Source organism: Rutilus rutilus (genome assembly GCF_951802725.1).
Source record: "Rutilus rutilus genome assembly, chromosome: 16".
NCBI lineage: Eukaryota > Metazoa > Chordata > Actinopteri > Cypriniformes > Leuciscidae > Rutilus > Rutilus rutilus.
The window spans coordinates 5279095-5296040 of NC_140224.1; the positions used below are offsets into that span (position 1 = coordinate 5279095).

Below are 16946 nucleotides of genomic sequence, written 5' to 3' on the forward strand. Positions count from 1 at the left end.
CTTTCTTGCTTTCTTTCTAACTAATATTTCTTTCTAAATAATTGTTCTATTTCTTTCTAATCTTTCTTTCTTTCTTTCTTTCTTTCTTTCTTTCTTTCTTTCTTTCTTTTTTCTTTCTAACTAATCTTTCTTTCTAACTAATCATACTTTCTTTGTCTTTCTTTTTAATTAATCTTTCTTTCTTCCTTTCTTTCTAACTAATATTTCTTTAATTCTCTCTAACTTTTCTTTCTTTCTTTCTTTCTTTATTCTTTCTAACTAATCTTTCTTACTTTTCTTTCTTTCTTTCTAACTAATCTTTTTCTTTTTAACTTTTCTTCTTTCTTTCTAACTAATCTATCTATCTATCTATTTATCTTTCTTTCTTTCTTTCTAACTATTCTTTCTTTCTAACTTTTCTGTCTTTCTAACTAAGCTTTTTTCTAACTATTCTTTCTTTCTTTCTAACTAATCTTGTTGATCTATCTATCCATCCGTCCATCCATGATCATGCTACAACATGCTAAATCACGTGGTAAACCATGGTAAATCATGCTAGCAATGTAGTAAACCACTAGAAATATGGTAAAACATGTTAAACCATGCTAGAACATTTTCAAACTTTTTCAAACTTTCTGGCTAGGCTTTTTCAAGCCAACTTAAAGTTTGTCTTCAAACTTTACCATCTAGTTTTTGATGTATTTGTGCCCATCTCTGCTCAGTTTGAGGAACATGAGATGTTGCAACTGTAATTCCTCAGCATCAGCATTAACAAGTGGATGTCTATCAACCAATTATTTTACTAATTTATTTACCGAGAATTTTTCTAATATATTGCGGTGAACACGTGGAAAGTGGAAACTGTATCAATAACAGTTCATGTAAGTTATGCAATACATTAGCCGAGCTCTAGCGTGAATGACTGATGTAACATAAACATTGGTAAAACAAATCTTGCTCCATGCTTAATCTTTACTCAAACTAGTGGGAACGACAGACAATCTGCTTTAATAGACACAGTTTTAGGTAATCGTGGCCCACAGCTGATTAGCAGAAGTATTTCAGTAAGACAGTAATAACGTGAGTTAGCCAGTTAGCAGGAGACCTACACAATATAAAACTCAAAACTACGTTTTTTGAACACCATCTTTCAAGAGCAAGCCGTTTGTGAATCCTGCATTGAACTCCGAGATTTGAGAAGCAGTCGTCAGTGAAATAAAGGGAACACAGCAAAAGCTTAGGATTATACTGCTGTGGTATCATGGTAAATATTAACTTTAACCACTGATTCTTCACATGCTCGTCCTTGGGCAGTGAAAAAAAACTGCTGGCTTTACCCTCACATTATAGAGCACAGCGTCTTCGCGACATGATGCTATCCAGTATCCACAGGAATCAGCTGCAGTGTTTGAGGTTCAAGTTTTCCCTGGTGTCTGCGCGCAATAAGTTGGTGGGCAATATGCTAATGTTTCGTCTTGATGTCACGACGAAGCGGCTTATGACTTGTTTGAAAAACAATTCATTTCATTGACTCAGAGTCGACCCCTACATTTGAATGACCCTAAATAGGACAGGCGGTTTGAAGAATGGATGGATGGAAAGATGGATAATTAAATTATACTGATTATATTACATTTACGCCATAAATTAACATGACCCATTATTCTATAACCGATGAGTATTGCATGCATAATGAATGGTTATTTATTAAACATTTGAGATTGTTATATGTACTGTTTTTTTTTTTTTTTTTGTCAAAAAGATTGGTTGTAATTTTTGTCCAAGCTATTTCCTAAAGTTAGGCTGCGTCCTAAGCAAACCCACAGCTTTTCCTGAACTTTTTTTATTCTCTTTGTCTCCTCTTTTATTCTTTTCATTTAGAGTTTATATACGCATACAAAGGGAATAAGTTCATGTGGTTTCACTTGCTATTTTGCACAGTGGTTTTATGCCCGATCTCACGGGAAAACCTACAAATTCTACGAGGTGGCTTATTCGTACGAATTCATACGACCTGACTCGTACGAATTTTTGCAAAATCGTACATATTTTACGAATTGGCCAATTCGTATGAATTCATACGAATGACCTACCCCTGACCCCGCCCCTAAACCTACCCATCACGTGGGTTTAGACAAATCGTACAAATTCGTACGAATTAGCCAACTTTTTATCATTCGTACGAATTCGTACGAATTGGTCGTGAGATAGCGTTGGTTTTATGTGACCCATAAATGCATTTTTGGGTGTGTGACCTGTCACTAAACCTTTGCTTATTCAACTTGACTTGATTAATCATGCAGTGACCTCCACAGTTTTTCCAAATGACATTGACAATTAAAATAACAGGTTTTGTATTTTTATGTGCATAACATTTGCTCATGGAATAAAGATGTTTATATTCAGTTGGTAATGTATTTGCACTTGCAAGATTTCAATCAAATAAGGAAATGCATTCATGCATTCGACATCGAGTGTGGGCACCCAAGGGCAGAAACATAAATTGTTCATATGAAATAAACAATTACCTGTAGGTGATGAAACGTCAGCCGTGAGAGCAGCTGACGCAAAGACATCGCAGTTGTGAGAGATTGCTGTGGCCGATAAACGTCAAAACACATTTATGTCAGGAATCTGAGCAGCTTCAGAAAAAGAGTCATATGTCACATAATTTTACTGATTTTGCACAAGCGCGTGTGTATGTGGTCACATGATCAGATCACAAGTCTGCTGCACCTGCTGTCCAAAGGAATTTAGTAAAAAATGGCAGGATGCTGAAAGAAAAGATACACAGACATCGGTGAAGAGACAATAAGAGATAGAGTGAAAATGAGGGAGGGAGATGAAAGGCTAGTTCTTGTGAATAACTGACAAGATACAAAAAATGATATAGCCATACACATCACCTGAGCAGAGATAAACACACAGATTTCCTATAGGTGCAGTGATTGAGTCTTGTGTGTGTATATGTGTATATATGTATAGTATATGTATATGTATATGTATATGTATATGTATATGTATATGTATATATGCAGGGCCGGATCTACCATACGGGCAATCTGGGCACGTTCCCAGGGGCTCTTGCGCAGAGATCCGTGATCGGAGTTTTTTTTTTTTTTTTTTTTGCCTACATAAAAATAGTAGGCTACTATACACAAGGCTTGATCTTGATAATTATCCAGTCAGAATAAAAAAAAAGTGTATATTACATTATATAATCCCGCTCTTATTCATGCAAATGCTTTTAAATAATTCATGTGCGACAAGATAAAAGTGTGACTGTGACACACACACACACACAGAAAGACACGCCAGTATCGTGCGCACAGAGAGCACGCCAGAATACAGTTCTCTTTCGTGCTTGAACTTACAATAACACACACAATTATGTCAAAATGTCAATTTTTTGTCGAGTATCTTCATAACATAAGAGCAGTCTTATGATGAACGTGAAGAGGTGTGAGAGAATGAGGCGCGTATGAGATCAGCGTCTCTGTCAGCAGCGGCTGGTCTTAAAGGGGTGGTTGAGTATGATTTCACTTTTCTAACTTTAGTTAGTGTGTAATGTTTCTGTTTGAGCATAAACAACATCTGCAAAGTTACAACGCTCAAAGTTCAAAGTAAAGGGAGATATTTGCTTTTAAAGAAATCGTTTTTTTAAGGACTACAATTGTAGTTGTTAACAAACGGCTGGTAGGGACTACATGACATTCCTCAATCACCAACCCTTAAATTTACATAAACCCCGCCCCCGGGAAGATTGCCCTTTTCACAAGTTGTAAAATAAATCTCTGATGTCCCCAGAGTGTGTGTGTCTCTCTGCGCAAGGGCCCCTGGGCACGTTCCCAGATTGCCCGTATGGTAGATCCGGCCCTGTCAGCAGGATTATTATAGCTAACTTAAAACTAAAATGATTATTTTATTTTTTTTTACTCGAAAAAACAAACAATAAAATGATTTTATTTCAGCTAGTCGCCAAAGCAACATTTTTCATTACTTCCTAACTGAATTGAAATTGTAATACTGCTCTCTAGTGGATGTACACTGCAAATGCGACTCACAATGAAAAAAATCCATCATCCATCAAAAAAAATCTCAGCCACCTTGAACATCTGTTGCCATGATGCCTCACACACAAAAAGGAAAATGATGTCATTATTTAAACTCACCCTCATGTCTTCTACTGAACACACACACACACACACACACACGTACATACATATATATAATATATACACATGTACATACATATATATAATAAAATATATTAATACATATTATTTTATTTTTTTAAGAAGGCTGGTAACCAGACAATTGATGGTAAACATTGACTACCATAGACATTTTTTTCCTACTACGGAAGTCAGTGGCTACCGTCAATTGTCTGGTTACCAGCCTTCTTTAAAATATCTTCTTTTTCATTCAGCAGAAGAGAGAAACTCATACAAGTTTGGAATAATAAAATAATTTTCATTTTTGGGTGAATTATCCCTTTAATAGGAAATAATAAAAAGCGATAAAATGTTGAATGGACACAATTACAGTAGAAGCTGAGGGGAAAACAGTGTAAAAACATATATAAATATAATATGCTGGTGTGTCTGCACTACAAATTGAGACATACTGTATGGCATTTATCTATTTCTTTAATACTGTATTGTTTATCGTGTTTATTCACACACACTCATAAATTGTACCCATTTATTGAGATTGAGACTGAGAAATCGGAAAACAGAATGACACTTTATGATGAACTCATGACACATATTTATAAAAATAGACATTGACCAGAACTTTTTTACTATTATTATTCTATACTGTATATACCATTCAAAAGCTTAGGGTCAGTATGATTTTATACATCTATATAAAAGAAGAGTCTTATGTTCACCAAGGCTGCATTTATTTGATCAAAAATACAACCAAAAACAGTAATACTAAATCATATTTAATTGTAATTAATTTAACGCAGCATGTAAAGTCACCTTTAAAGTGCCATTAAATGGTAAACATTAGGGTCCTGATAGTTTCTCAGTTTTATCTAGGATAAAGTAGGTTGTCCACTCCCATTATTGGCCTCAGGGTGAAAATCCCCTGATCTGGTCAGTCAAGTAATCAGGCCTACTACATGTGAATGATCTGACCGCTAGTCTGTAGTTCCTCTGTTCACCAAAAGATGGCGCTGTGAAGAACACTAAACGTATTCAGAGTAACGTGTTCACAGTCCTGTAGGTGAAGATGAAGACAAACACACATACAAAACACACACACACACACACACACACAAATAACGCATGATATGAATGATAACAGGTATGAATGAATATTGAATATATGAATGTGAATTTTCTGCAAGTAAAGTCTGGATAGATGTTATATCCTTACTGGTAGAGAGAACCGCTCAATACATCAAGAATTCCACCTAAAAACAAACATTTCCAAAATATTATCCAAAAACACATAAAGTAATAACATAAAATATATAGATCTGAAAAGGTTTTTGGATCAGCATAAACTATGCACTGAAATTTTCCAAAACGTTGAAACTCTAGCATTAATAGAGAGAGTGTGCATCCTAGTATCCTACCTGGCTGGCAGAGAGTCTCACAGATCACCGGACAAATGTAGCAGTATGAACAACCCTGTGGAAGGAGAAATGAAATGTAAGAGAGTAGTTTGATGCATTAAATCTTCATGGACTTTTTAAAGGTTTTGTTCGGTTGCCACACACAGTTCTTTTGCCCATGTAGTGTATTAATATAGATTTTGATAATATTAAGAAGTAACACTTAGGCCTACTTCACAGTGATGGCAGTGTGCTGATGTGTCTCCTTCCTCACAGGGGCATTTGTCACAGGTACTGCAGTGCTGAGAGGAAAGAGAGAGCCAGACACAGATAGAGTAAGTTACATCTCTGCCCTTTACTGGGGGGATTTAGGAAGGGATCACACCAGAGCTGTGTCCGAAATCACACACTCTCTTGAGTAGCTTATTTTGAATAAGTAATTGCTTCACGGCCACTAAAAAAGTATGTTCTATATAGTATGAATGTGTGTAGTATGAATGTAATCTGGACATACTACATTCGCAATGTTGTCATTATCATGTGACCTACCAGCGTCAGTTGCATTGCTTCACTGCCATTCATAAATCCTCTTCTGTGGCCTCATGGGATAGTAAAGAGTCCATCATATGCACACTTCAGAATCTCATCGGAAGTAGTAGGTCATCCAGGTACTTTTTGCCTACTCTTTTATGAGTACTGTGAATTCGGACATACTTCTTTTGTCACATACTGTTTTTCACCTACTATATAGTAGGGAAGTATGTGATTTCAGATGCAGCCCAGATCTGTACTTCAGCATGGGTCATGGAAGTGGGTTTGGCATGTGGTAAAAATATATTAATACTGATCATTGATTCTGATTCTGATCATGTCTGACATGTTTGTTTGAAGCTCATTAGCATATGTTGAGGCTGTGGAATGTGTAAGTCAGTAAAAAGTGTGGTAGAAGCATGGTTTACCTCGCAGACTGAGCAAAGGCCACAGAAAGAGCCTGCTCTATACTGTTCATCCTCCTTGGAGACCACCTCTTCTGACTCTACATTTTCCTCCTCAGCAGTTTCTACAGCACGAGGGAAAGATGGGGTTTAACAAAGGTCTTCATTAGTAATGGGTAAGGCACCAGAGGTACATTTAACCATAAAGCAAAACGTATCCATCAGTCAGTGTTAGGCTCAGCTCTAAATGAACAAGTACTAGTAGTTGATTCTTAAGAGGAAGTGGTATCTCTCACCGTGTCAAAACCTGCAAATCAGACAACATGGATCTACCCAGCAGGGGTGTCCAATCCTGTGCCTTTCAGCAGAACTTAGCTCCAGCCCTAATTAAAAACACTTGAGACGCAAGTGTGGGTATTAGGATAAGCCCACCAGAAATGTCCAGGCAGGCAGGTGTGTTGCAGCTAAAAGATGCAGTATGTAATATTGACAGCTAGTGGTTGAAATGGGTACTGCAGTCCAAATTCAAAATATTGGAGAGAGTTGTTTCCCCGCCCCCTCCTCCTCAGACTCGAGCTCACGAGGGTTGCCAGTTTGAGGACACGCAACAGGAACAAACGCAATTGACAACAGAAGGCGAGAAGACTTACAACTCGTAAGCTGATGAGTTGATTTATCCGCTTTTTAATATGCCCCCGTTCATAGAGATATTTAGATGGATGCCGAGGCTTTATAGGTCAGGTAGAATCTGCAATCTCTGATCCAGTTCATTTGCCGGCTTCCATGGCTGCAAAATGCTGTGTTTTTTGCCAACTGGCATCCTGTGGTGTCGAAATGCTATTGGGTAAATTGGGGCGGGATCACACAGACCAATAAAAAAAATAAAAAAAGACATCCCGACACAGAACACACATTTCAAAGTAAAATAACTGGCTGTAGCATTGTTTTTCAAAGAATGAGTATGAGCATGTTTCCTAAATATCTGCAAACATTATGGTATTTTTATGCTTTAGTACAGTCAAAAAATTACAAACAGCACCTTAAACTCTGCAGCTAAATGCCACTCCAAGCAGTGTGGGAATCTTTGTGATGTTTGTTAACCGTAAAGGTATTTCAAAGTTTGAATAGGAACTAAGCAAAGAACGAAAAATAACTTTGCCGTGAGTATATCGGGGCCTTTACCCGTAACTACTTACCATCCCTTTCTCCAGTTATCTGTCATACACGTCATTACTGCTGACTAATGCAATTACTGCAAGTATAAATCCATCATCTCATTCTCCTCCTCCTGTTGTTTCTGCTGCCAAGGTCACTTAGATACTACCGAAACAAGATCAGCAACACTTCAGACACATGCAAACTAATCACAGGATCTTTAACAAGAGATCTCTCCAACTCCACTCTTTCACATCAATGCATCTCTTACTACATCTCTTAATACTTTCCCACCATATTTAAGCAGGCTCAGGAACAACACTTAACCGTACAACAGTCGAAAGCTACAGAATAGTCCTGCCAACTTTCTGTCACAAGCTCTTGAAAGAGTTGTGTTCAGTCAACTCTCAGGTTTCCTGGAGAGAATTTGTGTCCAAGACATATCCGCTAATCACTGGGCTTCAAGGTTCAGTGCTGAGTCCTTTCTTATTCTTCATATACACACACAACCCGACAGAGGGAAATCATAAAGGCACAATGCTTCTATCACTCCTACGCAGATGGTGCCAGCTCTACCTGTCATTCTATCCTATCGACACTCTTATCTCACCTCATAATCTGCATGCCTTCTGGACATCTTCGCCACTTTTCAGCTGAACCTTGCTAAAATAAAGCTCAATCTAAACCATCAGTCGATCATAATGTCATTGTACAACTGGGTTCGACTCCAGCCTGTAGTCAACATTATTTCACGGTTTATTTGTTTAATAAATTACTTCAGATCATTTTTCCTGCTCCATTCATTGAATTACTATAACAATTCATTAATTGCTATAAGTTTGGTGAAGAAAATATTAATCGGACAGTAGTTGGTTTAATAGATAATAGGTATGGTTTCTTTGTTCTATGTCATATGACACCTAAAACAGAGTACTTTGTGCTTGTAAATTTTAACTTAAGTTAAACCCGGATCCTAGGTTTCACTGGTGGCCATACAGTCATGTGATACCATGTAACATATATGCCATTTGTTAGGTGCATGTCAACAGCATTCAACCAGAAAGGACTTAAAGTGGTTGGAATATTTCAGCTGCTGTAGCTGTTCAGATATAGTGAGCTATTTTAGGGCTCATGTGTGACTTCACTGACTAACTGAAGGGTATACACAGGACTTTAGACAGCCAACAATGGCTGTGTTCCAAAACCTATGAAATGCCTACGTAGAGAGCACAACCCTATAAAGCCTACTGTATCATAGATACAGCAATTTTCAAAGATTACCCACACCTTTTCCTTGTTTTACCCTAATTTATTCTGCATTCTCCTCAGTATTCTCCCGTATAGTCCTATAAGCCCGCGCTCAATCGGCCCAAAGTAGGCATCCAACCAGCGGGGAAGGTCTCTGCGTGTTACTGTCTTTTCTTGTGACAAAGTATTTTTGATTAAATGAAATACATTTTCTCATATGTATTAACTTGTTATTTCATCTGACTCCATAAATGAAAAAGTTTTAATGATATTTGTGCATCATTAAATGTGAGCAAATGTTTGACTATTCCTTTTAACTCTTAACTGAAAATTTTCGATTAGAATAAAATCAAATGTTTTATTATGTCAGTTAAATGTATCATGCCAATTACATAATCAATTCAAAGATAATCAATACAAAACATGAAAAGCTCTGGAATAAAGAGAAGAGATGCGAACCCGACATTAGGACATACATGATGCTGAGAGTCCCGGAGGCTCTCAGCATTCACGGGCTGATCTGAGGTACAGAATCGCGCCGATCCTCTAGTTGCATTTCATTATGTAAACAGAAACTTCTTTCCCTTGGAAACATCTGCTAACAATGGGAATTTACATTCAGAGTTGACACCTTCTGGGGGTATGAGACCATTTGTCTAGAGACCACCTTCCTTTGTGTGCCAGTTATCTCTAAACTCTTAAAAACCTTATTACCTTTTGTTTTACTTATTTGGGAATGAGACCTTTGTACTAGTCGCACTGAGATATTTAAAATGATACCAAACATGTATAATACTCTATGATAATTATTCACATTAAACCATATGGATTTTTGGGTGATTTTCATGTGATCTCAGCATGAGAGAGGGGGAGTGGGGGAAGAGATGTATTCTGAGGTGAGACTTTGTGTCTCAAATGGTGCACAAGAGTGAGTTCAAATGTTAATTTCCAGAAAGATCCTTTGTCTTCTCGGGGAGTGGTTGTTCATCAACCAGTTCTTCCAGTGTATCCAGCTTACAGTTCTCAGTTTTATATGTTTGTCCATCCAGGTCGATGTATGATTTGATTTTCTGTGCTTCTTTTTCCAGTGTTCCCTGGTATTTTGTTTTCTTTTAAACTAACCTCTTCCAAATAGATCCTCTCCTCATCTCCGCCAAACCTTGACAGACATATTTATTGGCAAAAATATTAAAGAAAAAAAATTAATACTGAAACTGATCTGGAATGTTCTTGCAAAGAAGAGTGGAAAATAATTCCAAGGCCAGGGGTGCATTCTAGAACTCAGGTTATACAACATATCCGGGTAAGTTTACTGATAAGTAAACGGATAACCTTAACGTTCAGTTTACTTTCTCAGGAGCTGGTTATGTTCCAAGATTAGTTTACTTTAGAGGTATTCAGCATAAACGTACCCAATTGATGATGCTCCAGTGGGCATAAACAGTATTTACACACACACACACACACACACACACTGCCCGGCCAAAAAAAGTCTCTGTCTGGATTTAAATAGGCAAATACTAAAAAGTCTATGATTGGATCATTATTGCAGTGATTATTATGTTTCTATGTTATATGTTTGACAACAGTTCTTCTATCCCTAATTGATGGAGTGTGTAGCAACCACCACCAATGTGCAGCATCCACCTGGATGATGCAACGGCAGCCATATTGCGCCAGAACGTCCACCACACACCATCTTGATGGTGGAGAGGAGACAGAGTGATGAAGCCAATCAGTATGTATGGGGATGAATGATTAGGAGGCCATGATGGACAAGGGCCAATGGGCAAATTTGGCCAGTCTTTTTTCCGAAGGACATACTGGGATTTTTAATGACCACAGAGAGTCAGGACCTTGGTTTAACGTCTCATCCGAAGGACGGTGCTTTTTGACAGTATAGTATCCCCATCACTTTGGGACTTTAGGACCCACACAGACCACAGGGTGAGCGCCCCCTGCTGGCCTCACTAACACCCCTTCCAGCAGCAACCTGGTTTCCCCAGGAGGTCTCCCATCCAGGTACTGACCAGGCTCAACCCTGCTTAGCTTCAGTGGGCAACCAGTCTTGGGCTACAGGGTGATATGGCTGTTGGCATCTTTGGGATGTGCTGGAGAAGAATTACAGAGTGCTGGACAATACAAGATCTTAAGCAAAAATGTATGCACCTCTTGATGGAAATATATGTTGTGATGCCATATTATCTTTGCAAGCACAGACTGTTTTTTTACCTCAATATATCTTTCTTTTAATAATTTACATGTTTAGCATCAAACAAACAATATAAGTCTTGTTCAGAGTAAAAACTGATTAAACTGATTTTTAAAAAAGGATTGCACAACCACCTAGTAGGTGGCGATATGTAATAAGAACGTACATCACAATTAAACAAAAGAAAATGAAAGAAAAAGTATGGGGCTCTTCTTCTTAGCTGTTTTCATGGTGACTCCTTGATTCGGTGCACAGTTGAGAATAGATGCAGCTTCCCAATTTGCATATTTGCGCACTATTCTATGCTGTTTTGTAGTATAGTGAGAAAATTCCCAAAAGAAAAAGTGCATTTTAAATGGCCAAAATAATTTAAATATTATGTCCTTAATTAACCGGGGGAAAGTTTTAATATGTAGCAGAGGGGGAGGGGCAACCAGACTCCAATGTTAAATGACAAAATAACCTTGTATAATTTATACACAACACTGTTGAGTGTATTGTATTAGTGCATAGTGTGTTATTTGGGTGTCTACACATCTAATGCCTTCACTGTGAACATATAGGGTTGACTGAACTTGGCCACGTTTTTGGAACTGGCATACCCCAAGTAAGCAAGGTTTGGGTTAATTAATTGAGAGTTCAGGGTATACGTGACGGTAAGTTAACCTTGCTTTCTGGAGTACTCTCCAGGAATTGGCTGGTTAGCATTTCCCCTTAGACCCTGGTAGATGCTGAAACTATACCAACATGATAGCTCAAGGTTGTTTGTCCTTTTTATTTAATTGAATTGAATTTAATAATTGAATTGAATTGAATTGAATATTTTTCCCTTTCAGCTTTCTTTGATCAGTGATCCGACACGTGATCTTGGAACTAAACCATGAACACGAGATGCACTCGCAAAAAAAAAAGAATGCAGGTTATGCAAAATATCCAGGTAAGTTTACGGATAAGCAAGCAGATAACCCAAACATTGAGTTCCAAAAACTGAGGTATAACTTTCACACCATAGCGACTTATTTTCTCAGGAGCAGGTTATATGTTATTTTACTCTAATTTATTCATTTTTATTTTATTCTCATCTCACACAACGTAGATGTGCCATTTGGAACATTTCATTTCTATATGATGTATTTCTATAATAAAATACAAATGTGGAAGTAAAATGGCTCAGACGAGGCAGAGTCATTTTCTAAATGGCTTTAAAGCCTGCCAATTTTAAAAACATTTCATAAAACAAATTTTAAAATAAATTCACCAGAAAATTTGATCTTCATTTCCCAAAAATCGGGAATAATGAATGTTGACGGAGGGATCGCATATGATTCAATCATGAATAAAAGCCTACATTTAATCTGTTCATTTTATAAAGCTGTCGTGTCTCTTCAGAACATTTGGACTAAATCGCTCAATTCATATGGATTAGTTTTACGATATCTTTATGAACTTTTTGAAGCGTCAAAGTGGTAGTTGTGTAGTTGTCAATGGAGGGACAGACAGCTCTCAGATTTCATCAAAAAAAAGATGAACAAAAGTCATATGGGTTTGGAACGATATGAGGGTGAGTATAATAACAGAATTTTCATTTTTGGGTGAACTATCCCTTTAATAATCTAACCACTTGCAAATAGATCCTCATCTCTCCTCATTTGGACCAAACCCTGATACACAGTTATTGCCAAAAATATTCAAGAAAAAAACAACTGATTTGAGTTTTGCTTTCAACAGTCCTGTCTGGATGCCCAGCGATTACAGTAGTGCTGGAACTGCATACCACTGTTGAACTCACAATATTACATGACAACAGGCATTTTAACGTCACTAGCTCAAAGCTTCTTAACTATTTAGATTGTCTTTGTGATGAGAGTCATGAAAAAATGTGCAAAAGTGCGTCATTAGAAATTAAAGTCATGTATGTGATGCACCATGCAGCTGTTTCATCTACAGCTGTGTCGTTCTTATGAGGTTCTTGCTGCATAAACTGAGCACATGAAGATTTGTCATGCTACATTCATCCTGGAGATTAGATCATATTCATTTATATTTTTTAATGATATGACCCCACGATTGGACAGGCGGTTTGAAGAATGGATGGATGGAAAGATGGATAATTAAATTATACTGATTATATGAATTACATTTACATCATAAATTAACATGACCCATTATTCTATAACCGATGAGTATTGCATGCATAATGAATGCTTATTTATTAAACATTTGAGATTGTTATATTAACTGTCTCAGTATTTTAATTTTTTTGTCAAAAATATTGGTTGTAATTTTTGTTCTAGCTATTTCCTAAAGTTAGGCTGCGCAAACCCACAGCTTTTCCTGAACTTTTTTTATTCTCTTTGTCTCCTCTTACATTCTTTTCATTTAGAGTTTATATGCGCAAACAAAGGGAATAAGGTCATGTGGTTTAACTTGTTGTTTTGCACAGTGGTTTTATGTGACCCATAAATGCATTTTTGGGTGTGTGATTTTGTGTGAAAGCATTACAACTTTGCTTATTCAACTTGTCTTGATTAATCATGCAGTGACCTCCACAGTTTTTCCAAATGACAATAATTAAAACAGCTTTTGTATTTTTATGTGCATATCATTTGCTCATGGAATAAAGATGTGTTTATATTCAGTTGGTAATGTATTTGCACTTGCAAGATTTCCAAAAAATAAGGAAATGCATACATACGTTCGGCATCGAATGTGGGCACCCACGGGGAGAAGCATAAATCGTTCATGTCAAATGAACAATTTACCTGCAGGTGATGAAACTTTAGGCGTGAGAGCAGCAGACGCAAAGACTTCGCAGTTGTGAGAGATTGCTGTACGTGGCCAATAAATGTCAAAATACATTTTTGTCAGGAATCTGAGCAGCTTCAGAAAAAGAACAGTGTCACAAGGGAATATGATATGACATGTCACATAATTTTACTGATTGCACTGATTTAGCACAGGCGCGTGTGTATGTGGTCACATGATCAGATAACAAGTCTGCTGCACCTGCTGCTCAAAGGAATTTAGTAAACATGTGCAGGATGCTGAAAGAGAAGAGTGTGATAAGAAAAGACACAGACTGCGGTGAAGATACAAGAAGAGATAGAGGGTGAAAATGAGGGAGGGAGATGGAGGACAAATTCTTGTGAATGATACAAAAAATGATATACACATCACCTGAGCAGAGATAAACACACAGATATCCTGTAGGTGCAGTGCTTGAGTCTTGTGTGTGTATATATATATATAGTAGTCAACATTTGAAGTGGATCAAAACCTTTCATCAAAGTTATATATGAATTACAACAATACCTGTTCTTGTCTTAGGACAACTTTGATGAACTTTTAAATTTGTTTGATGATCTGAATAATTTAAGTTTGACAAATATGCAAAAAAAGAAAAGAAAAAAAAAACATCAGGAAGGGGGTAAATAATTTTTCCCAGCACTGTATATACTGTATATATATATATATATACCTTCCTGATTTTTTTTTCTTTTTTTTTTTGTGAAACTTAAATTAGTCAAACTTAAATTATTCAGATCATCAAACAAATTTTAATATTACACATTTTTGAATATCACTCAAGATTACCCAAGTAAATACAAAATGCAGTTTTTAAATGATGATTTCATTTATTAAGGGAAAAATGCTGTCCTAACCTGCATGGCTCTATTGGCGCTTTTTCACTGCATGGTACTGTACGGCTCGGTTTGGTACGGCACGCTTTGGCGCTTTTCCACTGCATGGTACGGTACGGCTCGGTTCGGTACGGCTCACTTATGGCGCATTTCCACTGCATGGTACGGTACGGTACGGCTCGCTTCAGCTCGCTTTAAATGGTACCATCTCTGTTGAGGTTCCAAGCGTACCGTACCGATACTAAAATGTGACGTGAAAACACTGCAGATCACTGATTGGTCAGACAGAATCATCTCTACCAGCGTCATTGTATTTACGACACGAGACACTTAAACCCGCTAGATTTAAATAGCCAGTAGACAACAGCCAACGCTGTAGCACCTGTTTTAAAAGTATTTGCTTCAAAAAAAGAGTATAAACTTTTTTTTAAATTCGCATTTAATATGATGATGTCATGGTAGAGACGGCAACTATAACGATCAGTCCCACCCACTTTGAAGCGGTACTAACTGCAGTGGAAAAGCAACCGAGCTAAAGCGAGCCGAACCGTGCCGTACTGAGTCGAGTCGTACCACGCAGTGGAAAAGCGAAGCGAGCCGAACCGTTCCACGCCGAGTCGAACCGTACCGAGCTGAACCGAGCCGTACCATGCAGTGGAAAAGCGCCATATGTGAAAAAGTAATTGCCCCCAAAACCTAATAACTGGTTGTGCCACCCTTGGCAGCAACAACTGCAAACAAGTGTTTGCTATAACTGGCAATGAGTCTTTCACATCACTGTGGAGGAATTTTTGCCCACTCTTCTTTGCAGAATTGTTTTAATTCAGCTATATTGGAGGGTTTTCGAGTATGAACGAAACTATGTTAAAGGTCATGCCACAGCATCTTAGCCGGACTTTGACTAGGCCGATCCAAAGCCTTAATTATGTTTAGACCCGCATAGTGAACTGTACACAGTCCACCATTGTTTCGACGCCGGAGCAGGTGTAGTGTCCCCAAGTGATTGAGGTGTTTTGTTGTTTGATGTAAGAATGAACATAGCATTTTTCATTTACTGCCGACATCTGAGCTGCTGAAGACACAGTGGATACTTTTGTTTTTGAAGGGAATGTGCCCAACCACCCCCCACCACCCTGTTAGTTGGAATAAGTGTTTTTGTGTAATTCGCTTTGTTTGGTGATGATAATGAAAGGGAGAGAGAGAGTTTATGGATAAGACTTTAATGAACACTTCTTGCATGTGTTTTATTCAGCTCTTATGGTGATTTTCTGGAGTAAAATGGACACTCAAGAACCAATTATGCCCCTTTTTTTTTTTTTTTACAAGATTTAAAGCTGCAGTAGGTAACTTTTGTAAAAATGTATTTTTTACATATTTGCTAAAACTGTCATTATGTCCTGACAGTAGAATATGAGACAGATAATCTGTGGAAAAAATCAAGCTCCTCTGGCTCCTCCCAGTGGTCCTATTGCCATTTGCAGAAATACACCGCTCCCGGTCAGAAACAACCAATCAGAGCCAGGAGGAATGTCTTAGCAGTGTCAATCAAGCTCGTGTACGCGCTGATCACACCCCTCTATTGCACAGCGCGTACCGTCCGTCGTTCAAAATCAAGATTGCCGGTGTGCCGCAACTGTGGTAATGGCGGACAAACAACCAAAACTGCCAATTTCTCGAGTGGCACCTGCTCATACAACAAAGACGGGTAAACGGTAAAAGACCGATGACGATAAACAAGCGAAAAAGAAAGAATTAGAAATAGAGTGAATTCCTCGTCGGAGCCCATTGACTCGGTGTCAAAACTCTAGCCGCATAACATACAGATAAAATGTCACGCACTGTGCAAAGCAACAATTGAAACCTGCTAATTCACTGGCTTGTCATGTTGCTGAAATAATGTACTAGCAAACCTTATTTAGCATTACATATCGCTAGAATAATTACTTACATACTGTAACGTTAGTTACCGTTATTATCTTACTAGCTATTTATAACTTATAGAAAGAGTGCAACGTTATAAAGTTACATTACATGTATTGCAAAATATGTAATGATTTGAGGACCAAGTTTGTTGGACCACTGTTTATCCGCTGTCATCGGTGGCCCTGCTTACTAGCCTGCGCGTTCACGACAGGCTCCGTTGTGGGGGAGGAGCTGTGGAGGGAGGGCTGTAGCGCAGCAGAGAGCAAGGGGGAGTGACCTGTAAG

General features: G+C 37.8%; 1 protein-coding gene across 1 annotated transcript; it reads right to left on the bottom strand.

Moving 5' to 3' along the window:
• Positions 1–4870: 4870 nt before the first annotated feature.
• Positions 4871–13958, bottom strand: LOC311306213 (uncharacterized protein). The gene is made up of 6 exons (XM_084434482.1): positions 13861–13958; positions 6508–6608; positions 5782–5850; positions 5570–5624; positions 5368–5404; positions 4871–5208 (listed from the first exon to the last, which is right to left on the bottom strand). Exons 1-6 carry the CDS (start codon positions 13955–13957, stop codon positions 5187–5189), a joined length of 381 nt encoding a protein of 126 aa, XP_084290608.1. The 5' UTR covers position 13958; the 3' UTR covers positions 4871–5186.
• Positions 13959–16946: the final 2988 nt, after the last annotated feature.

Bases quoted from the DNA above. Each gene is read 5' to 3' on its own strand.
- LOC311306213 (XM_084434482.1), bottom strand. From the start codon at position 13,957: ATGTATTTTGACATTTATTGGCCACGTACAGCAATCTCTCACAACTGC. The intron at 5,625-5,781 runs GTAGGCCTAAGT...CTCCTTCCACAG, and splicing joins CACACTGCCATCACTGTGAA to GGTTGTTCATACTGCTACAT. The intron at 5,209-5,367 runs GTAAGGATATAA...CTTCACCTACAG, and splicing joins TTGAGCGGTTCTCTCTACCA to GACTGTGAACACGTTACTCT.